Source organism: Bicyclus anynana, chromosome 6, assembly GCF_947172395.1.
Source record: "Bicyclus anynana chromosome 6, ilBicAnyn1.1, whole genome shotgun sequence".
Lineage (NCBI taxonomy): Eukaryota > Metazoa > Arthropoda > Insecta > Lepidoptera > Nymphalidae > Bicyclus > Bicyclus anynana.
Window position 1 is genome coordinate 1,233,182 of NC_069088.1, and position 25,430 is coordinate 1,258,611.

Below are 25,430 nucleotides of genomic sequence, written 5' to 3' on the forward strand. Positions count from 1 at the left end.
AAAGTAGGCCTATTTTTGTCGTTACGCCCTTATCGCATTACTAAGTGAATTCTTATTTTTTTCGTATGACATATGGACGTATACGAGTATTTTACTTGACGAATAGGTGCATTCTTTGAATAGTTTTTAAGCGAGTTCGAAATGATGTCTTTAAAGCACTCTTCGTTGAGTTTATAAACTACAGGTTACTTTATAATTTATGCATGTTCAAAATATAACAAACATACATCATAAGTATTATATATAGGGTATTAATAATAAGTACTTAATCACGTACATCACGGTATGAGATTGAACAATAAAATGTGGAAGAGCTTTCGATTGGACCACTTTTTGCCGTTTATTGCACAAGATCCTAACTCAAACATATAAAGTGAAGTGCAATAAAAAACGCAACAAACAACAACAAACGCGGAGTGTTCGCGTGTTATTATTAGCTGCAATACGCATAAACAAGGTTACCGAGAAACATCGCCCCGGGCATATCGATGCGTCGACGGGCCGCGCTTTTAAAAAGCTAACCCGTCCCGTAAGAAAGGGACGGCGCAGAGCACGTGGGAAGCGGATTCCGAACGCACGCATCCCTTCCCACCCCACCACCGCCCGCCGGCTGAAGCGCCGCGCGCAAGCCAGTCGCGCGCCGACCGCCGCCACGGGAACACGTCCTGGCAAACCTGTGCCGGTGCCCCACGCACCCGCCCTGACGTTGTGCAGTGAACGAGATCGAACATACGCTGTGATTTGTTTTCAGTGCAGGTTGCGACCAACAGTGATTGTGAACGTGACAAATAAAAAAATTGTGAATTGAGTGCACTATGCGGTTGTATACGTTATGAATGGTCTGGACCGCTGCTTCTTCGATCAACGTAAGTGTTACGGTTTGTTACGCGGATTTGCAGTAATTAGGATATCTCGCACTGCGGCAGATACTGCACTGAGGGTATTTTGCGAACTTTATGCTACACATAAACAAAATATAAATGTAAGGTTCAGTCAAAACTCTTATTAGAAAACTAGCCATCTCTAATTCAAGAGAATAGAAGTTTTCAGTATAAATTCATGATAAAACTGATATGTATTTGAAGAAGATACGGATTATTCTATTACTATTTACTTATTCAGATATCAAAAATTTGAAATTCCTATTCAAAACATCGCATAAAATGGTACCCTTCACAACCGATAAGCTACTGCAGGTACTGATGATAAAATGAAGAGTCCACAAATTGAAAACACGTAGATTCTCATAATTACAACACAAACAAACAAGCAGTGTTCGAGAGCAGCAGTAAACGGAAACATTTGTATCACGTTAAGATAAGCGTGCTACGGCTAATGAGCACCAACAGTGGCTACTTTATTTATTTTTCCGAGATAACTTTAAAGTTAAAACCAACAAGAACGATGGTCCGTTTAACTAAATTGATGATGATTTAGTTCAATTAAGCCGATAAAGGGCTAGACGAGTTGAGCGACACGATTTGTAAGGCGCTAAGAGCTTTAGAAAATTACCAACGATGAAAGTAGTGACTGACGTGATTTGTTTAAGTAATTTGTGTAATTTACGAAGCTTTGGCGTATAAATTACGAGTTACGAGACAGGATTTTCTTAATAAATTATTTTTTCTTAGGATTCTTTTACTTCTTTTCTTTTAGATTCGCTCATGAGTTACTAGAATCACGTTTGGCAGAAATACAACAAACGTAACTATTAATTAGTTATCTATTTGTTATGCGAATATGATTCAAAGTTAATTTTCAATCTTAATGTGTTGAAGTATAAGTAGGTATCTATAAAGTCTATAATTTTGCTTACTTCCTTCTCGCTGTTGGTTGCAGTTAAAAAAATGTACGAAATACCTACTCTTTGGATAAATCATTTCAAATATAATTTGATTGTACTTAACTAAATAGTTAAATATTTAAAAATTTGCTTACCAAATTCCAATAGATATATAAATACAATAACACCAATTAGAAAACGTGAACTATTTACATGTAAACAAAAACATTAATAAACATCAATGTCGTACTTATAATTATTCCATTAGTCGTTAAAAAACTGATTCATCACTTGATGTAGTCTATTGTTTTGAATTAGGTACATAACTACATATTAATCCGGATTTTTCCTCCATTAAGTAGGTAGGTAGTTTCGAGCAATTATATCTAAAAAATCCTGAGTAGATACCTACTTACATGATGAACTTTTAAAAAAAGAAATAACGAACATGAAATGAATACACGATTATTTTACATTTAATAAACGTGATGAAACTATAACCTCAATCATAATATATCTTTTCAATATTTCTTATTGTAAAAATTACTTTACATCTACAGCATAAAATAATTTTAGTTTTCGCTTAAAAATTATCAGTATCCACTTCAGGCCAAGTAAACAACACCATTCGATGGTTAACACAATGTTTAGAAATAATTTCAAACTGTCAGCTCTTCAAAAATCACTTTCCCCGATCACTAGTGCCGACTACACAAATATTTAAAATGCTGGTCCTATACAAATATTTCTGGTCATATTTCAAATCACAGCGAGAAGCAAAAAACTCCGTTTGTCCATTGAGATCGATAGCCAATAAAGAGTCAACAAATCATTCCACGTTGTTCCAACACCTTCGGACAAACATGCTTTGGTATAATGCAAATAGTAAAAAACCATATTGATATAGGCTAACCGCAAGACCACCCATGTCATAGTCGCTGTAGCTATCGGAGCACGCACGATGCTATTATGAGTTGACTATCAAGTCATTTGGTTCCGCCCTTTGGTATTCACTTTTTACATAATTTACATCTTCTATTCTTATCCGGTGATCGTTTTTTAGGGTTCATTGTTAATATGTTCATTCACGGTAGGAATAATGTGTTTGTAATAATGTCTTGATGATGAACACTAATATTTCAACGTTCTGTATAATGTTTCTCACGAAACAGTTAACGGTTAGTTAGAGTAGCAATCTTAAATATATAGTCAAGGTAATGTTTTAAATTTTCATTAGGTATTAGATGAAATTTCTTATAGTTTCTTTTTACTTGCTTTAAAAAACTGTTTTATCAAAAATACTATGTTATAAACCTTCTTGCATTTGGGTAATAAGTATCGTAAATTTCGGCTTATAGACTGTATATTTTTTTTTCTAAAAACTTAACTTCATTAAGATTTTTTTTGGTTTGATTAATTAATCGAGCCGTTTTCATATACGTTAACATTAGCGACTACATTTTTCCTTAATTTAGTTATTAGACTCTTAGAATAAACGGAACATCGATCTTTCGTTACAAGATACTGTTTCATCTAATTGGTCGTATCTCTAGAGCTGAAGATGCAGTGTCACGGCGTGTTGCATTCTAGTTTAAATGAGATTCATCTTATCGATTACATTATCTGCTACCGGTAATGGAAATTTGTTTTTGTTTAAATTTACATTCAAATCTGCTTTCAATACAACAGGATTGGATTCAAGATAATCTCATTCAATGTTTAATAAATGCACAAACTTAACATTGTGTTACTTTAGAATTATATATTTGTATTTAAATTGTAGAGCATGATTAAGCTTATAAATATGTTAAGTAAAACGAATTTTGCAATGAACTTCCTTTGAGAAAGAACCCTTTCCGAATTTCTGCTTATTGTGTTACAATCCACCATCAAAAAAAGAATTATTGGGTGAATTTATTACGTCTTGTAGCTCATGAAAAATAACGAATAACGAAACGTTGCTATTTTTATTCATAATTGGTCTAGTTGATAAGCTCTTATATTTATTGTATTTTTATGTTACTCTATAATTTAATAGAGTATGATTAAAATAGTTAAACTTTCTTAAAATTAAATTTTATCACGTTAGTGGAGTGTTACCCGACAACTGTGACAGACCAGCTTGGAATCTTAACTAAGTCCCTTAAACTTAAAGTTTCCGGTTAATTTAACGCAAGACCGGCACATGCATCCAAACGGCACTCAAACGGAACTCCCACGTGTATTGAAACAAACAAACAATTCCCAGAACAGAATGTCATCATACACAAAAACAGTCCCTAATTGCTCCAGCCATTACAGCAATCACATTCTGTAATTATTGTACGTCGATTGTAAGCTTTAGCCTGTAATTTTAGGACGCTACATACAATGGATCTAAAGCAATCTGAAGGAATGATTACGAATGACAATGTTTATTCTTTTGACATTGAAAATACTAATAACATGATTTGTAAAAGCTTGGAATATGTACTTTCTTCAAACATTTTACATTGTTCGTGCTTGCTCCTCTTTTTTATGACAACTATATCACTGTTGTTGCAATTAATTAATAAATATACGTAAGGTTGTTAGTTCCATTGAAAATTTTTTAATTTTAATATTCAATCGGATAAACTAAAAGTTAGCCCTAGACTGCGATCTTATTTCAAGTTAAAAGTAAAGCTATGATAGCTAACTTGAAAGAGATGTGACAGGTTTTTTTTAATTTATCCATACTGAGTAATATCTATGCAAAATTATTGTGTAAAGTGCACAAGCAATCGTCCAGAACTAACCTCAGTTAATATAAGAATAATACATAAAATACTCAACTGAGCTAAATTAATCGACCCAGGACCATCTTCTTAATTATTAAGATTAAGACAGCCATTTCTAACTACCACACAGCGATTTTGACGAGGCTTACATAACATTTAAAGTCAGTAGTAAAAACATTAACTGATAAATTTAAGAATATCTAGTGTTGCGTACTAAATCTAAAGTGATTGTAACTTATGCCATCAAAACTTAATATGACATAAAAACACAATATTTCCCCTTGTTTGATGTTTCCGAGTAATCGTAAAGCCGGTACAAATTGGTTTTAAAGGACCCCTGCATGTTATATTGCTTTTTGCGAGGTTTATTATCATGCTCTGAGGCAATTGATGCCTGTCAATCTTGCAAAATATTACCTTTGTTCAACTCGTGTATCAAATTTAATGGATATTTAACTACAGTATATTTCTCAATCACGTTAAAATTTTAAAACTCGATACCGATTGTTTTTTGTACAAAATTGTCGCCAATCTCAAATTGTGAAATTTATAGCGAAATTTTGTGTTATCATTTTTGTAGCTTTCATCAATTTGTTTTGATTGGTCGTTAATATTCTAACCGTTTGGATTTACGATGAGAGTTGTTTTTACTAAACCTAGAAATTTATACATATTTTTTATAAGTTATATACAAAACACTATAATATATTAATTAAAACTAAGAATTACACAGTATATTAAATTTAAATTTATAATAAATAAAATAATTATAACAAATACACACCATCTAATTGTTCACCCAGAGGCAAGGTACCCAATACACTAGCGCTATTACCCCTCTGGATAGCAAGGCTTAACCTTTGGGCCAAATAAGCGCCAGCTCTTGGGTCACCTGAAGCATGGACCAATTTGTCAGACATAGCATTAAAAAATTTTTTAGTATCTGTTGACCATGGGCCTAAAGTCTCAAAGGCAAGCGCCGCAAACACATAGTCAAGAAAAATAGTGCAAAAAAAAATGCACCTAGAAATTCAGAATTTATCAAATAATTATTTTACTAATAATAATTATCATTGACTACATAAATTGAGATTTATTTGATTTAGTTTCGACATGATATTTAAAGAGCTTTGTATACAAATACTCACAATGTTTGCATAAATCTGTTACTGCTGAGGCGATTTGGCTGAAATTTGGAACAGAAATAGATTTTACTCTGGATTAACACACAGGCTACTTACAATCCTGAAAAAATCCATGGTTCCCGCGGGATTTGTGACAAACTGAGTTCCACGCGGATAAAGCGGGCTCTAGTAGTTTATAATATATTTGTTACAATATTTATAGAACTGCTCTCTAGATTACATGGTGGTAATGAATGTTTGTCATAATTATTATAAGCGGTATCGAGCCGCTCTGTTTGGTTGATGCAAATAAATTCCCGTTAATCACAGTGAAAGCTTCATAAACATCAACAAAGCCTGTAACAGATTAACAAAGGACTAATTTGCCACGCACCTACTGCTAATATTCTGGTAATTATTAAGCTGATAGTGAATGCGATAGTTTGGCAGCGAGTGGTGGCCATCTGTTGGCTGAAATTGGGTTAAGCATTAATCATTCCGCGCTAATGACAACGATTCATAATATCGTGCGAGCAATCCTACAGCTAAGTATGCGTCTTATGAAGATTTTTTTATCTTCAACCACGAGATGATATTTCAATTATACGATTTAGATATACAACGTTAATATTAACAGTTGTTCTCTATCCCAAAACTTTCGATTTATTTTTAGGGGACACTAATACTAAGAGACTCCGCTCTGCTCTTTGTCAGTAGGATGTCTCTCATAGTTAGACAGCTGAAAATTTCACAGATCATGTATTTTTGTTTCCGCTTAAAAAGATAAAGAAATGAAAATCTAAGGGAGCTTCTATACAACAAACGCGTTTATTTTTTCATTTTATAGATGTGATGATGTATTTTGTATTTTAATTTACTAGATAATTATAATTTCAGTTATAATTATATCAAGTTTTATTTAGTTTTACTCAGTGCTAGTAAATCCACTAAATCTTCCTTTTAAATATGTAGCACTAACATATAGATATATTTATTTAACATAGAGATTCAGTTAGTGATTCAAACAAAAACTGTAGGCATCCACTATAGCTCGAGCCCCGAAATGCGGAAAATCCGGACAACACCTCTCATTGTTGGGGCACATCTGCACCAATGAATAAATGAATTCTATATAAGGTGCCGGCACTATTTTTCAATTTTCCACCACAATACACACCGTATGGATAACACTCATTACCATACAGTGAGAGGCTTATGAAGCAATGCTGGTAAGGTGGTGATTGATGAGCCAGTCTGTTTTGGATTCCGAAAGGTTTTTGTGAGATTATGTAATGGATTTTTGTAGCGAACAAGTATTTTCTCTTGTGGTGGTAATATCTCGGTGATAAGCATTTTTGGACTTATGTTTTAAGCTTCATTAGAGTGCGTGCACGTTTACAAGATAATGTTGAGTGATGATTTATTTTTCTTTCTTGCATCTTGTTTTCTTATTTATCTGTTAATTTTATAGTAACGTACAGTCTCAGTCAGTCTGTACGGCCTTGTTTTACGCCTTTTTATGGGATAACGTTTTTCACTTTTCAAAGTAGACTTTTATATTTTAGAGTATCTACTATAAACTAAGGTTTGTTTTTCTTGTGTTGTGTTGTGTTGTTGTGTGTTTCTTGACTTTCTACAATAATATAGTCAAATCCTTTAACTTATATATTAACTTAATATGCGTCTTCTTCAAGAAAATACTTCAAACATAATATGCATCTTCTTCAGAAACGTCAGAAAATAATTCAAACAAATTTTTCTCTCACTGCGATTGATACTTAATTCCTTATGATCCTGGTAAGATCTTAACCCTGAACGGATTTTAACAATAAAATTTTAGCTATAAAAGTAGAATGTAAAACCTGTCTATACGTGTAGTTTCCTAATTTAGTTATTTTGACGGCCTCTGTGGCGCAGTGGTATGCGCGGTGGATATACAAGACGGAGGTCCTGGGTTCGATCCCCGGCTGGGCAGATTGAGATTTTCTTAATTTGTCCAGGTCTGGCTGGTGGGAGGCTTCGGTCGTGGCTAGTTACCACCCTACCGGCAAAGACGTACTGCCAAGCGATTTAGCGTTCCAGTACGATGCCGTGTATTAACCGAAAGGGGTGTGGATTTTCGTCCTCCTCCTAACAAGTTAGCCCGCTTCCATCTTAAACTGCATCATCACTTACTTAGGTGAGATTGTAGTCAAGGGCTAACTTGTAAAGAATAAAAAAAAAACCTACATATTTTCATTAACTTATTGTAATTTAAAATCTTACAGGAACGTTTAACTGGAAAAGCAGTAACTGTCTGTCGTACTATTACGAAATGAAGTCTTCAGTGCAAAGCACGGCTCCTTTGACGATTAGGCATGCTTCGCTACAAAAGCGATCAGTTAGAATGAATTACAAACGACGCGAGGAGCAATGAATGGCCGTGCCGATTGGTCACGCTGCGCTCGCGCTGATATGTCGGTTTTTTGACACGTAGCGCCATCTATTGTTGAGTAACGGAGTCATAAGGACATTGACCTTACCGTTTTCAGTTAAACGCTTTTTTGGAGTTTTAGATTATGCTAGTTTTCAGCATTTATTTTTACTTGGATAAATTAATTTTCTGATAAAGCTTAGTCGATAGTAACGGAATTTGTTAACATTAGATTTGTCTTTGGTCTTTGTTTGATCTTTTTATCCCATTTATCAACTTGTGACCATGGAAACTATCAATTATATGGGCCGGTAATAAATTTAATTTAAAGCAAAATTATTATTTATCTATGAATTTAATAGAAAACAGCCTGCTAACATGCGTGTGGAACTGCTTGGTATATCAAAGCTCATAGCATGAATAAGGATATTATACCTTATCAGCTATGCTATATCCTCTCATAAAATAAAGCCTGGTACATGAGCCGTTAAATAAACCGAAAAACATGACGATTAAAAATTCATTATTAAATCCACATGTCGCCATATTGGTCCAATACATTTGCAAGTACGAAGACATACCTATAGGCCTACTCATTCATAAATGAACATCATTACATCTTCTTTAATATAGCAGATCGGTTAAAGGGTGAAGACCTAATCGTAAATTGTAAAGTAACCACACTTCAAGATTGAGTGATAAACTGTGAGGCCGCAGATATCAATTCTGTGGACAGCAGCTGATTGATGCTCCATTTGGTCTCTTACATTTATCTAACTCACTCGGATAAGAGGAATGATAACTTATGTTTTACATTTTAAATGACGTGTGTGAACTTGACTATGCTTTGGTCTATTTTATTTTATTTTAATACTCTTTATTTGTACACCACAATAAATAAAAGAAAACAAGCAAAATAGAAACATAAGAAAAAGTAGAATACAAAAGGCTTAGTAGCGATCTCTTCCAGGCAACCTTAGGCTTAGGAACTTATTCAGATAACTGTAGGTGGTGTGTACGTAATAATAATGTACATTATACATACATACAAATAACTACACACTAATACATAAACCATAATACACAAATTATCTATTGATGTAAGTTTAGACATTTTTTTTATATTTTTCATCATCATTATCAACCCATATTTGGCTTACTGCTGAACACAAGCCTCCTCTCAGAATAAGAGGGGCTATGCTAATAGTCCACCACGCTGGCCCAATGCGGATTGGCAGACCTGCTAATGAGACTGGAACAATATTGCTGATTTATTTCTGTGTTTTAGGTATATGGATAATATACTAGATGCGATTGGTGGCGTTGGGTTCTGGAGTTTTGTATTATTTGACATGATTTTTCGATTCAATAAATATCAAACAATAGGTACATTGTAAGCAAACGTTCTTGGTAGAAGAATGTCTATAGGGTAAGGTAGTTTCTATTAAAAACCAAGTGGATGTACAAATAAGTTACACAACATATTTTTAAATACATTAGTCGGATACAGTCAAATAAATTGACTCTATAAATATCATAACAAATTAGTAGAAGCAGTTAGTTCTATGATGAAGCACGAAAGACGCGCCGGCAATTATGGGTGTATCTGTACTCTGTAGCAATGATTGACCGAAAATTTCATTAGAGGCAATAGTCGTAATGGACTAAATTGATTCGATCTGATTTCTTGGTCTAGTTAGTGTTGTAGCCGACAGCGAGGACATTAACGATATAAATGATGATAAATATGAACCATTTGAGAAACTAAAGTTATAAGTAGGCATGGAATAACAATCATGTATTAAATTAATTAATGAATTCATCATCATCATCGTCATTATCAGCCGATGGACGTCCACTGCTGGACATAGGCCTTTTGCATGGACCTCCAAGCATAACGGTCTCGAGCCGCCAGCATCCAGCGGTTTCCTTAATAATGAATTAAGTTTAATGAAATGTAAGTAATCACCAGAAGTGAATAATTAAAGAAAAATATGTTTATTTAATATGATTTCTTAGGTCTGTCTGGTTCTTCTTTAATGCTACACTACGTCTCAGCTATCTACGAGTGTTAGTGACACATAGTCTAGAAATATAGCGATTTAACGTTCCGGTACGATGTCGCGTAGATTTTTATCCTCCTCTTAACAAGTTAGTCCGCTTCCATCTTAGATTACAACATACTATCAGGTGAGACTGTAGTCATGGGCTAACTTGTAAAGAAAAATATACTGTTTTGGAGCTCAAAACCACCATGCTATTATAATGCGGTTTGTTATGCAGAGTTCTAAAATAATAATATCAGATTGCTTAATTATCTGGATTACTAGTTTTTATCCACTGAATCAATTCTGAACTGCTAATTAAAAAATATCGCAAGAATGAAAATCCTAAGGTTTCATAACTTGATCCAAGACCTCATTAACAGTAGCCGCATAGCCTAATCGCTTGACCAACGATGCATAAGTCATGATACAACAAACGTAAGTAAGTTTAAACTAGTAACTTACAAACAAAACTTCAAACAGAAGCTCGTGTGGTACAAAAGTTCCAGATAAAGTTATGTATCACTTCAACATACAACGCGTCTCGCTAATCTGTTCAAATCCCTATCGTTTTATGAAATTATAAAGCCTCTCTCACCGAAGTTGGGAAGTGCGTAATTTGTCATAGAATTACTCGTACGTTCAACAAACTCCTACATTTGAAAGACAACGTTTGATAAGCCATTAGGGATTTGGGCATACATAATTTATCTTCTCTTTCGCAATGATAAGGTTTTTTAACCGTCCTCAGTAAAATGATGTTATGTATTTAAACTATGTATGTCTTCAATACTTATGAGATTGTGGCCCCGTCGCTCGGGTGGTTATAGCCTATGTAGCTTCGAATTCTGAAACCCCTGGGTTCGTGTCCTGCGTTGGCTATTTAATATTGAGTCTTCTTTCTTTCAAGATTACAGTAGCAGAATAATTTGCCTCAGACACCAAGTTATTAAGCCAATCTTTGATATTTGATTGTGGCTTCCCCGGAAAGTTTTTACGATCTCTCTCAAAAACTACATTGTTGTATTACATTAGGTATGCGAAGACTACAAAACGCTTAGTTGGTTCGCATACGAAATATCTTTTTTGGCTATAAAAACAAGCTGTTTGGCGGTAGTTTGTCAAACGGTTGACATGACGCCATAAATCTCCTCCCCCGTAACCTGTGCCACTGCCCCAGATTTTCCCGAAAAATTTCCTACCCCGTAAAATTTACTTTTATCGGAAATTTTTAACCGAAAAGCCTGTCATTGAGATAACGGAACTGCCCAACTTAAAATTGCCAGCGGCGATGCGATACCTACATATAAAACTCCAACTATTATTAACCGAATTCAAAAAACAATAGCCAATTTAAGTTTAAAATAAATTTCGATTCACTTGTAGGGAGTTCATTCTCTATTCTGTGTTGCAAGTATAAACTTTTACTTGGTGTAGTTAGTCATCAACAGCCTATTTTAAAGGCCAGGCCTCCTTCTTTATAGGAGAGGGGATATGGAGCTTAGACCCACCACGCTGCTCCAATTCAGGTTAGCGGGCCTATGGTGATAATGTTTGGATTTTAATCAATCACTATTAGTTGTTAATGATAAACCAGACCGAAGGCTTAGTGCTTTTCAAAGGGAATTTATTTTTACTCAGAATTTCTTGGAAAAAAGAAAAAGTCAATATTACATAATCCAGGATGCGAACCTAGAACTAGAAACTGAAACAAGGAGGTATTTGATGATTGTATTATAATTTTTTCAATAGACTGACCAATATTCCTCAGTCATAACCTTTCAAGTAAATGAAAAACTTAATTCTAATTGCTAATCATCTTCATATTCATATCTCTTGACCATCCAGGTATATATATTTTGGAAATTAAAAGATAGTATTAGTCATAATGTATGAAAAATAAAGTTTAGGATATTTTAAAAGTAGGATTGTTATAGTTTTTTTTAATTTATATTAATACAACCAATATTGTTTAATTTAAGTTTCAATTAAACAAAACTGATGTCAAGAGAAACATTTGTGATTGATATCATCTATGGAAAAGCATTTTTGCGGGCAAAAAACAAGCGAAAATAACCCAGTGCCGTTTTGTCAAAACAGTTGACATAATGCCATAAATCTTCGCCATTCGTAACTAGTGGCCCAGATTTTCACCGAAAAATTTTCGACCCGTAAAATTACTGATCGAATTTTTGTTAAGGCTGCGCTGTCCGAGTTATTTTGCACTAATACAGTACTTTATTATTGCTGTTTATATTTCCTGATAATAAAATTCATTTAAATGTTTTTGTTATCTACCTATACTTATAACTGACAAAGCAAATTAGGCGCTGCCTTTTTACGTAACGTGAAGTGTTAAATATTCATTAAGAAAATCGGATATTACTTACAAAGTAAAATAAAACTATAGAATTAAACTCCTTTGCTAGTACTCTTGTTTTTAAGCGTCAATATCTCCACAGTTAAAAAACCGGTATCAGCGCCGTGAGGTTTTGTAAGTTCAAATATTATAGACACCTGTACTTACAAAACTCTAATAAACCTAAACTAAAATAGTTCTAAGTATATTCTTTAAATCGTGTAGCATCTGAAATATAATAAATTATCTTAATATTGTAAAAAACAATGTGTTTTAGTTAATAACATGAGGTGATAGTGTACTGCACGTAATACCGGCTAGCGTACTCTTAAATCAGAAGCTGAGATAAGTTGGCGGGCTGACTCGACGTCGCCTGTAGCAATGCGGTATAACATACTTTAATGCAGACTTTTAATTCAATTAGATGTTTGATATTCTTCCGATGCAGTTCGACTTGTGTAACTTGGCTTCGGATAAACATTATATCTTTATTTTCAGTTAGAAAATTTTTTCGCCAAGCCGCTATCTTGTTTGTTGGAGTTTCCAGTGATGCGGAATGAACTGATCGGCAACAGGAGTATTAGACCAATAACATTATTGAGTTATCACGTCATCTGTCATTTATATGATTGGTTTATTCTTTTATTGGTTAGTTGGTCGCTTCAAGTGAGCACTATTACTGGCTATTGAATTATTGGGTATCCAGTTACTTAAACGGTTGGGTTGTTGCGCAAGTAATGTAGCTATATAGAAAAATATTTGCTATAGACTGCTTCGTTGTATAATATCACTACTAGAGCCGTGATAGCCCAGTGAATATGACCTCTGCTTCCGATTCCGGAGGGTGTAGGTTCGAATCCGGTCCGAGGCATGCACCTCAAACTGTTCAGTTGTGTGCATTTTAAGAAATAAAATATCACATGTCTCAAACGGTGAATGAAATTAGAGGATTTTCTTAATTCTCTGAGTGTGTAAAGTCTGCCAATTCGCATTGGGCCAGCATGGTGGACTATTGGCCTAACGGCCTCATTCTGAGAAGAGACTTGAGCTCAGCAGTGAGTCGATTGTGGGTTGATAATGATGTTGATGATGAGTTATCATTCCCGTGAAAATACGGGGACAGATATATATATCATAAAATGAATGCTGCATAATTACCAACGTAAGTATGCAGGGACTAGTTAGGAGTTATCACTTCGATATAACAATTCCTGCGGTCACGAATATTGAGAACTTGAACAATTTTGAAAATAGAACCTTACCAAAGAGAAAGAAAACCGGCGCCGCTTTGTCAAAACGGTTGACATATCGCCATTCGTCCAACAATTCCTCGCGCAACCCGTCCCACTGTCCCAGTTACTTGTTATTTTTTTCCAGTGAAGCATCCTCGGGAAAATTTAAAACCGGTCGAAAAATTTCAACCCGTACACTGTCGCCGAGATAACGTGGCCGTCCAACTTGAAATCGCCTGCAGCAATGCGGTACAATGTACCCCACTTTTATTAAACCGTACTTGTAATTTGCGCACGATTATTCTCTATCTTTGAATGCGCTCGGAACATCACCTACGTGACGCTAGTCGTGATTCAACGATTTCCTGTTTCTCAATTTTAAATTCGTTCAAGCTTAAGTAAATTATAAAAGTTTTAACTAAGTACTTATTTACCTTTCTATTTAACAAGAAGTTTTCATTTACAGAACTTCCTAAAAGAATTTTAGTTGTTTTTCGCTCTTGCTCTCCTTGCGTTTATCATAAAAAATACTTGAACGAGTTTTTTGTGGTTTTGTTTTTAGACTGGAAATATTTGGAACCATTATCACTTTTAAATATTGGATAGAAGCAGGCGTTACTTTGCGGAAGTTCATCATGAATATATAATAATTTATTTATTTTGCTATTATCCGCGAAAAATCGACGAACCCATGCGACAACGTCACCCAGGTCCGACAAAATACTCTCTACGTACGTTTCACCCCGAAACCGGAGCATCCTCAGGAGATGTTGACTCTACAACGTGCAATTGCAAAAGCTCCTGAGGAAACGTACGTAAACTCTTTCGTTAAAATTGTGCGTGTTAGGTTCCACTAATCCAGTGAAAATGATTACCAGATTTGTCATAAATATATGAGAAAATTACGTTTAATTAAATTATAACTCATTATTTATTTATACTCAACAAGCCGGAAAAGTATAATATTAAACGAAAATAGTTAATCCTTTACATGTTCGAACGTGAATAAACATCATTGACAAGGTTAATACCATCACGACAAGCCAAGGGAGACGCGACGCTTGTAAAGGTGTTTGTTCTGTCATTATTTCCAGAAGGGATTAAGGAGTTTCCTCTGGCCGGCTGCATCTGTTGCCTTTCGTCATTCGTCTGTGTTCCTTTTGGGCTGCTTACATTGAAAGCGTTTTAACCGAAATATTCTTAGCGTGCATCTAAATGCGTTATCAGAATTTAAGTATTTTGTTTTTCGTATACTACTTTACTTTACTATTAAGTTTTGGTACTTAAATTCTTCATCATTAGCCTACTTTAATGTTTCGTTATCAGAGTTTTCTTCTTCAGTATGATTTTTGTGCTAAAATTCTTCATAATAAGCCCAGTACTAGGACTGAATTCACTATCAGATTTTAGTAATAATGAATGGAACTGACGACTTCATGTGCTCTTCCACATAGGTGTTCCATCACATGACAGAATAACATAGCCCATACAGCGTCAACAACATCATCGACATAAAATCACCAATAAACTGCTACTGTGAATTTGTTTTTTATTTTTAATGTTTATTAATTGCCCCATCTTCAGCTCCGATATTTAATAACAAATATCTTTCCTTGCACACTTTTTAAAGTATTTTTTTCGCATTTGGTTTTTTTTTGTTTATTTATAAAAAATGTTACAAACGATTTGCAGCACTATTGTCTCCATACATGATTGAATATTGATCCCTGACAATGATTTAGTTAAATCGACCACTAAGCGATGGTGTAAGTAAAAAGAACAAAACCACAAAACATTCAAACATCAATGAGCTTAAATTTTTGGTCGTGACTCTCTGTCGAACTTTAGAACCATTATTCTTTATCAACGCCAGGACCAACAATGGATCACATTTAGTAGAGTTTTATCAAAGGAATGCCATATACGTCTTCCGTGGAAGTTGGAACTAAATAAAGCATTTGTTCAAGTAAAACATGACGTAACTGTGCAATAGTTTTAAAAATATGAAGCTTTTAATGCTACTATTGTGTTTATTGTGTTGTATGAAACAATAGTCGAGCAATTCTCAATCATTGAAGTATTTTTTGAACTAGATAGATAGCCAGACCCGATGAAGATAGTACCAAACAACGCAATCTATTCAAAATAATCTGAAGTGATATTTAGCACTTTTAAATTACCATTGGTTTTTGGCTTTCCCTGCACTATATCCATAATATTTGTTTTTTTCTTACTAAAATAATTTTACAATAAAATCGCTAGAACCATTTGCGGATTTGAGAAATAAATAGATAAAGTTAAGTAATACTAAAAATTGCGTAACTAAGTAGACTATGATATTAATTTTGATGAATATTTTGGTATTGAAGGAGTTATTTAAAAGCTAAATATAATAATGATAATAAGCGTTACAAAGTTGTCCATTACACGCCTAAAACTTCCACCCGGTAATTGAATGGAGCAATTTATTTGTCAAACAACTCTTCAAGTTTAAAGCAATTTTTTGCTTTCAAAGTCTCCGAAACCTCAATCCATTTGCCATTCATTGCGGCACTAAATACGAATAATAATGAAGGGAAAAGAGTGGTTACATTTGTAACTGTCACCAGATTCGGTGCCGTTTTTGGGAGTGATGCTTTAAGACGTCACTTCACGTAATCCTTTGACGTATAAGGAGCTGCATTGAGTGCCATTAATGGTTGTATTTATTCTCATAAAAACGTTTCTGTCTTGTTTCCTTATGTGATTGATGTACCTTATGTGTTGTGGCCTACTTAAAATTCATTTTTTATTTATCTGTAAAACAAACAGTACATGGAAAGCAACGTAAGTTATGTTAAAGCTCGATCTCTTGATATTTATTTTTACTAATAGGTAATACCTAGAAGTCAGGAGCACAGTTATAGATTTATTAAATACTAATATCATTAAGCCTATGCTTTTATTAGTCTCAAAATATGAAATTCGTATTAAATAGATAGATACTTATAGTAGCCAAAGTAGTTCTTAATTTGTACATTAAGGAATTGAAAAGAAAAACTATAAATTCTGTTTTCTATTTTTAAACATTCATTTTCAATTTTTGATTTAATTTGCTGAATATTTTAAGTTTTTGATGAATGTTTAAACATAGAACACAGAATTTATAATTTACATAAATAAATCCTTTACTTCAATACAAAAGTGTTCCAATTTTAAAACCAAAGCTGCACCCATAACTGTGTCAGTGACAAAATAATTTTCTAGAGATTTGTGTGCAAAAGCTTCTCATGTTTATTTTGACAGCTCCCAAGTCCGCCATTTTGTTTCCAGCGCCGAATGCAAATCCCCCGAACCATTTCCTTGCCCTGATTGACAGGGCAGGCGTTGGTTCGGCTAATCTATAGTGTCACTGAGTGGAGATTAAGAGAGTCGCCCGTCTATTTATGCATGACCTTCCCCGCTGCCTTGTTTGTTTGAGAAATTCGATCCGCAAGGGGAGGGTGTATTGTTTTTGAGGGGTCTAGGATCTGGTCGGCCGGGTACGCACAGCTGTGGCTGACGTCATTCGTGCTCGGGTTTCGTTTTGAGCATACTTTTAGGTATCCGTGTTGAAATGTGAATATTATTTGGAATACTGTCGATTCTTTAAGCGTAGTTATATGAAAACTTCGATATCACTGCTACATTTTAACTTCACGAGTATTCGTACTTACATTACGTTCGCTTCAGAAATAACAAATGGATGGACCGCCCGCATAATCGTAGACGTGACGTATGATAATCAATTTGTTCATTCCATTTGAAAGTTATAACTGTATATTTTAACTATTTCTTCATTCATCATCATTAGGCTATTTGATTGGCCCACCTCTGGGGTAGGTAACCTTTTTAACAAAAGAGGAAGAGAAGCTCTTAGACTTTCCACGCTGCTTCCATTCCTGTTGACGGGCGGAGTGAGGGTTATTATAGGTTATATAGCAATGTTCTGTATCACTGTCAGTGTCAGAGTCATGATTATCCATAACTCTGCCGGACAGGAACAGAAGGCTAAACGTGATTTCCGAGACACGGAGATGTAACACCACCAACTTTCCAAATCCGGGCTGTTAATGAGAATTCCTCTGAAGAAAGAAAAGCCTCATATTGGTTAAAATACCATTTTTAATATGGACTTCGTAATAAAGCTTCATGAGTGGACATATTGGGGACTGGGCTAATGAGGCAGTTCAAACAATAAAAAAATAAGAATAATTAATGATTTTTTTGTAAGGATAAGTTAGTCGGTGTCATAAACTGGTCGTTCTTAAATATATTCGTAAGATCAAAACTCAGGGAAATAGCGGCGATGTCTATATTCATTCTCTGGAGTGTACACAGCGCGTAATCAAAAACGAAGATTGCGATATGTAAATGTCTATTTATTCGTAAAAGCGTGTGCAAACATTGTCGAGTGTATTTTATTTTCCGTCGGAATTAATCTCTGAAGAAACGTCCTCCGGGAAATTGATGGTCGGAGCCGCTTTTTTTTCTTGACGCCGACAAAACGAACTCTCAAACGATCGTACGTTTCTCGCATAATTATAAAGGAAAAGTGAGAAAATTAAGGAGAAAAAGGCACAAACAACGCCGGGTAATTAATATCGACTTCGTTTTACCATTTTCTCTCCGCCATTTTATTGTGTAGTTCAACAATCCCTTGTGCTCGAACTCTGGTTCGGCTTTGGATTTTAATTTTGAAGAGTGTTCGGTTTTATGCTGCTTTAAACGTTCATTTGTTGTAGCTATAATTACGTGACTAATTATTCAATACTTCACTTTTAGTAGTTTTATAAGGTAGGTAAGTTTACATACATATAATCGTTTAGTACGTGTATATTAGTACTGTTTATGACAGAGCTCGTAACTCGGAAAAGTATTGCTGTGCGTGCTTATTTCTGCCAATTCTTTTTGAGTTTTCAAATGTTATTACAGGTAAGACGTTTACCAAACACTTCAACTCATTTTAGCCACCCACTATCTAATAAGTGCATTATGATAGCCATATCATAATGAGGATTGCGTATTGTAGGACGTGTCCTTAGCACAGCCTAGTACGTACTTAGTGTTTGTCATTACGAAATGGATTTTCAGTTAATCAGGTGCTAACATGCGACCAGTGAAGAAAAATATATAGCTAGAAGAGTTGTCCCAGTCCTATCTCTTTTTTAAAATGCAATGCAATGAAAGAGATAGTGGTATTTCCAGTTGCACCGCCTCTGGTTGAATTTTGTCTATTTCTCTACACGAGATTATCTCGTTGGTCACATGTTAGCGCCACGGTGTGTCATCTTAATCGATTATTATTATCGTAAACATTATAGCTACTTATTATATTTGTATTTTGTACGAACATTCAAGTGAATATTATTGTTATAATTCTAATAAAGATTTAGAACATAAACGCCAACGGTAACATTGTTTCGTTTTAACCTTTTTGCGGCTAATATTTACACAAATTACGTAATCCAACCGTTTGTTTATGAAAATTAAAGCAACACAAATAATGTTAGACGCTGCGAGTAAATTGTTTCCATTTTAAACCGGCTCTCAAATGTTTTACAAGGTTGATAACTATTTTACTAGATTTATTAATACCTATCAGTCATTAAAGTAGATTATTTCATCTGCTAAAAATAAAAGATTTTAGAATGTAGAATTATATTTTTGATACAAGTAACCCAAAAACGGTAAATCGAATTTGAATGAATCGAAGAGCCGATGGACGTTGGGGTCCCAAAGTGCTGGAATGGCGACCCCGCACTAGTAAACGCAGTGTTAGTCGATCCCCCATCAGCTAGACTGACGACATCAAGCGAGTCGCAGGGATTCACTGGACGTAGGTGGCTCAGTAGGTATCGTGATGTTTGGAAGTCCCCACAAAAGGCATATGTTCTGCAGTGGAGTTCATTTTATATTAACTGACGATAATGATGAATGTTTACTCTGCGCCCCAAGGGAGGACTTCAAAGTGTTATAAATATATCCTTCTCTCATATAAAAGTGGTAGTAAAATATCAAAAAAATGTATATAATCCACAAACAAATGCAATATACAGTACATAACTAAAGTAAGTAATAATAAACACACGGCTAATGTGGAAAATTCGTAGTATGAAATCCGAAGTCGGTTAAGGCGTACCGTAACGAAATTCCCGAAGCGCATGCATCGTAAATTTACGGCACACAGGAGGGTAAGTTGTGTACTTTAGTGCGGTAAGCTTTCACGGCTGCGGCCAAAGTAAGAGCGGCTAGCGGGTAACTCGATAAACACTTGTTCTGTATTTGACCACTGAATTTATGATGTTACAAATACTTGAATGGTTAAATGTAGTTAAAGCTCTGTCACTCTGGGACCCCGAATTATGTATCTGTGAAAATGGCGTAAGTAAACGTGTTGAATTTTAATTGGTTATCAGTGATGGGTTATGGTAATAAATAAAACTCAATAGTTTACAAAAAAATCGATATAATAAAGGGGAGCACGAGTACAAAAGAAACTAATAATTAACTTATAAAAAACGCTGTGTGTCGCTATGAGTACACAGGCAATGTGAAACAGTTCAAGGACAGTTGCACAGAGTAAAACTACATTAGATGGTCTATCAAATAATACAGAGTAATGTGTAGACAGAGGCATTGTTTATACATTTCTAACGATCAGTATATGTATATTATATAATACAGTTGTTTTTCATACACACGCTAATCAGCGTGTTGCGTAGCTTATAAGATATAAGCACAAAAATTTAATTATTCTTAATAAACTGAGATATTACGTGTCAAGACGGGGCGACGTCCACATCCCAACCCCGTTCCGCATGCAGCGGCTTTAACACTGTGCTTTCCGGTGACGTGTTACAATCTTGAACTTATTGAGGCATATGTACAATACAGAAACGCTTCCTCTTATGGCGTGTGGCACCGCGGTTAATGTACACCCGAGGCATCGCTGCCCACTCCACTCCCCGACCACGATACGATCGCGACGCGACGCGCTCCGACATAAGCACATGCATGTTTAACTACGCCACTACTTAACTGACGATACTTATAAACAGTTAAATACCTCGCTGGTTCAGTGGTTAACGAATATGACATATGACCAACGAGATAATCTCATAAAGAAATAGAGTAATTTCAACCAATGGCTCTTTAATTGCGTTGCGACGGAAGAGATGGGACTCGGACTGGGACAACTCAGTCGCCATTGGACGATATGTCCATACAATATGTACCTACACTTGGTCGCATGATAGCACCATTGGGATGGGCTACAGAATCGAAACGAACTTGTGCTGGCTATTCGCTAATTCGATCGCCTTTAACTAATGAAATCCACCAAATTATTTGCCTTGGCAAGTACTGATAATGATACATACATGGGTGTGAAAATACTGACTTCTCTTTCATAGACGTCTGTTAAGAACTTCGTATGAAAAAATCCCAACACCTCACAGCGCCAACCAAGTCTTGAACCCAGGCCTTTGTAATCTATAACTACTAAATCAAATCATTAAACCAACGTGCTATACCAACTAAAGTTATTTAGTAACATTGCAGTCTTTGTTTCAACGACATTAACTCAAGTATTTCCCAAGTTCTCCCTAAGTAGGTCGTCTTCCAGTTAATAACATAAATTCGCAAACTACAAGTTAAACATATAAACTCATTAATACATCCATCGGTGTGACGCAGTATTAAGAGGCATTAGAAAGCGTTAGAGGAACTTAACTTTAATTACATTCTCGACTCGTGCGGTCGCGCCTTGTTTATTAGATTATGTTAGATCTTCTTCAATCGTGTTTTGTGTTTAATCTGTGTATTCAGTTTAAGGCTTTATTAGTTACAGTGAATTATACTGTTTGAATTAAATGACCGACAAAGTGGTGAGGTTCTGTAAAATAAAAGGCAGGCAACTAATACGAATTCATTTGCCGTCATTGCTAAGCATTATATCTATGTGTTAATCCATGCTATAATATATCTCAGTACCAAATTTTAGCTAATTCGGTTAAGTAGTCGAGGCGCGAAAGAGTAACAAACATTCTTATCATTAAAATCATCATTTTTCGCAAATTTTGGGAAATCATGAATTTTTTCGGGATAAAAAGTATCCTATGTGTTAATCCAGAGTAAAATCCATATCCATTCAAAATTTTAGCCAAATCGATTTAGTAGTAGCGGCATTTAAGAGTAACAAACATCCAAACATACATCCGTTACTTTCGCGTTAATAATATTAATAGGATAGTAGGATATTGTTTTGATTTTTTATTTATTTAAAGTGTTTTTAGATAGCTACTACTACGTACTTTTATCGTGAATCGCAAACTTTCAAGAGTGACACGAACTGTCACCCACACTATCCTACATTAAACGAACTGTAGTTAAATCTATTCTCGTTAGCCTATATGGATTTAGGTTCGAGTTCTAGGTTGAGATATCAAATATTTATGTAAGTTTTTCTTACTTAAAACATACCGAAGTTGGATGTTAATAATAATACAGCACCATCGGTGATTATAGGTACAGAATTTAGTTATCATAGTCTTTTAAATAAATTTGAGAAAATAATTTAGGCCTAGCAATAAATAAATAAACTAGGGAAAGTTAAGGATTCATATTTTCTTGAGTCAATAACTAACTAGGTACCCTTAAATGTATCAAAAATATAATCATTATCAACGCATATTCGGCTCACTGCTGAGCTCGAGTCTCCTCTCAAAATGAGAGGGATTTGGCCAATAGTCAACCACGTTGACCCAATGCGGATTAGCAGACTGCATACATACAGAGAATTGAGAAAATTCTCTGGTACGCAGGTTTCCTCACGATGTTTTCCTTCACCGTTTGAGACAAGTGATATTTAATTTCTTAAAATGCACATAACTGAAAAGTTTGAGTTGCATGCTCCGGATTGGATTTGAACCCACACCCTCCATAGTCGGAGGCAGCGGTCACATCCACTAGGCTATCACGGCTCTAAAATATCATTCTAATTGAATTGGTAACTTGTCTTTCAAAAATTAAATTTTTGCTCGTCATACATTTCACAAATTCATTGGCAGGTCCAGTTTGATACTAATTTATTATTTAAATGTGCATCGGCTTATCAGCTAACCGTTAAATCGGACTGATTGTGATGTTTGTCCATAATTTAGATAATGTCAACTTTAATCTGTCAATAAACAACGAGATAAGACTTGTCGCCGCATAAATTATCAAACAGTGATACGAACACATAAAAATACATTTTTTTTAATTACCAACTGTCATAATTAAGTATAAATTATGAACTAATAAATAAGAATTGTTTTTTTGTTACTAAAAAAGTATGATAGTATCTATACTAATATTATAAAGCTAAAGAGTTTGTTTGATTGAACGCGCTAATCTCAAAAACTACTGGTCCGATTTGAAAAATTTTTTTAGTGTTAGATAGCCCATTTATCAAGGAAGGCTATAGGCTATATATTATCCCCGTATTCCTACGGGAACGGGAATCACGCGGGTGAAACCAAGCGGCGTCAGCTAGTGAGTCCATAAAGCAGTGTATAGTAGTATAGGTAATAGTGTGCAGGGAAGCATTTGAGATGCGTGTATACAGTAGGATCCTTAAGATTTCTTGTAACAGCTTCACACTTAAATCAGAGCACTGTCAAAAAAAAGAGAACTTATGTTAAAATGAGTTAAAAAAAAGAGAACTCATGTTAATATTTGTCAGGTTTTTGGAAAATATTTTTGTGGCCGCACTCCTACGAAACAGCTCGCCCGATTTTAATGGATGTTCTTTTGTATATTTGATAGGTTTGGTAGATAGTTTTGTGTATCTGATGAGCGGACGTAAAGTATTTTTCACCTTTCTACTAGTACCAAGAATTTTAATCACAATTTCAGTGTTTTTATGTAAAATTAATTGAATGGCATAACAACGTATGCCAGGCCAGTGAAAGCAAAATTGATATTTAATTTAGTGTAATATTCTTAAGTACATAAAGTAAATAGATTCTACTTTTCTCCGAAATAAAGCTATAAATTCCCATGCCAATCCAATACCCGGCACTAAAACGCTGCAGTGTTCTAAAAGTAATGACGTAAAAGGAACAAAATAAACAGCATCGTCCCGTAATGCAGCTTTGACCTAAGTCACAAAATAATTTTCGCAAATTTAACAAAAGCCGGTGAGGATTTTCACAATGGCGTCCGCCATCGCCAAATTTTTCTAATGACGCCGCGCTGTTTCCAAACGGGGTGAAACTGGAGTAAAAAGACATTTTTTCCGCCGTCTGCTGGCTGAAATAATGACGTCCTTATTCTATGAAAGGCCTAGTTTCGTCCGCCGGCCATATTTTAATTCGGTGTCGGTCTCCGTTGCGAGTGAGTCGTGTTTTTTCCCCCGCTCTGTTTAGAAGTGCTTCGCCCGTGACCTATTTTCCGCGACCGCCGAATTTCCACGCTATGTGGTATATCCGTTCATAAGTTCTACAAGTACCTATACGTCATTTGACGGCCTCCGTGGCGCAGTGGTATGCGCGGTGGATTTACAAGACGGAGGTCCTGGGTTCGATCCCCGGCTGTTCAAATTGAGATTTTCTTAATTTGTCCAGGTCTGGCTGGTGGGAGGCATCGGCCGTGGCTAGTTACCACCCTACCGGCAAAGACGTACCGCCAAGCGATTTAGCGTTCCGGTACGATGCCGTGTAGAAACCGAAAGGGGTGTGGATTTTCATCTTCCTCCTAACAAGTTAGCCCGCTTCCATCTTAGACTGCATCATCACTTACCATCAGGTGAGATTGTAGTCAAGGGCTTACTTAAGAAAAATAAAAAAAAAGCATGTGTTGTTCACCACAGGGTCACGCCTCTTTCTTTATAGAAAATGGAAGTTAGAGCTCACCCTACACGATCTTTCGACGTGGGTTGGTGTGATTATAGTAGTAATGTTTTTAAAGTAGCAGATGTTACTAGATAAATACCGAAGGTTAACTCGCTCTACGAGGCAAAGAAACTTAACGCGTCGAGCTTCTTACGTCCAGGCTGCTACTGGAAAGAACTACAACGAAGAAGGAGCTTCAAAGTAGATGCTAGAATTACTTGGAAGAAAGAAAAGCTTAGTATCCAGGAGCTTATATTCCTAAATCTTGAGAGAGCCTTATCATTACGTTCATTATTTACTCGTATCTATACTAATATTATAAAGCTGAAGAGTTTGTTTGTTTGTTTGTTTGATTGAACGCGCTAATCTCAGGAACTACTGGACCGATTTGAAAAATTCTTTCAGGGTTAGATAGCCCATTTATCGAGGAAGGCTATAGGCTATATTTTATCCCGGTATTCCTTCGGGAACGGGAACCACGCGGGTAAAACCGCGCGGCGTCTGCTAGTATATTAATAAGTAGGTAAATGTATATTGTATACATAGTGTACTTACATAGTTCAAACAGTGCATTAACTGGAGTTTAAAGCAGGCTTGATGATAAGTTATATTAATGATCACGTGTATTGAAACAGTTTCCAGAATCCTCAAATTTCTGTGCAATCGCGTCTGACTACATCTTTAAAGAGCTACAACCTAGTTAGCAACTAATCACTGCTACAGAATAACTATTGATGTGGTAGCCAGTTCCCATGCGCTCTGGCACAAGGAAATAATGTTTACAGTTAACCCAGTAGTTGGTTATTTGAAATCGTTCCCA

General features: G+C 35.3%; 1 protein-coding gene across 4 annotated transcripts in view; it reads left to right on the top strand.

Moving 5' to 3' along the window:
- Positions 1-556: 556 nt before the first annotated feature.
- LOC112055381 (teneurin-m) overlaps positions 557-25,430 on the top strand; it is a 330,977-nt gene continuing 306,103 nt past the window's right edge. For 2 of the 4 annotated variants that reach the window (XM_052881940.1, XM_052881941.1), the window contains exon 1: positions 557-866. In XM_052881940.1, coding sequence (XP_052737900.1) covers positions 833-866 — 34 coding nt within the window. In that variant the 5' untranslated portion in view covers positions 557-832. The remainder of the gene's footprint in view (positions 867-25,430) is intronic. The other 2 variants (XM_052881943.1, XM_052881944.1) reach the window with 2 other exon arrangements.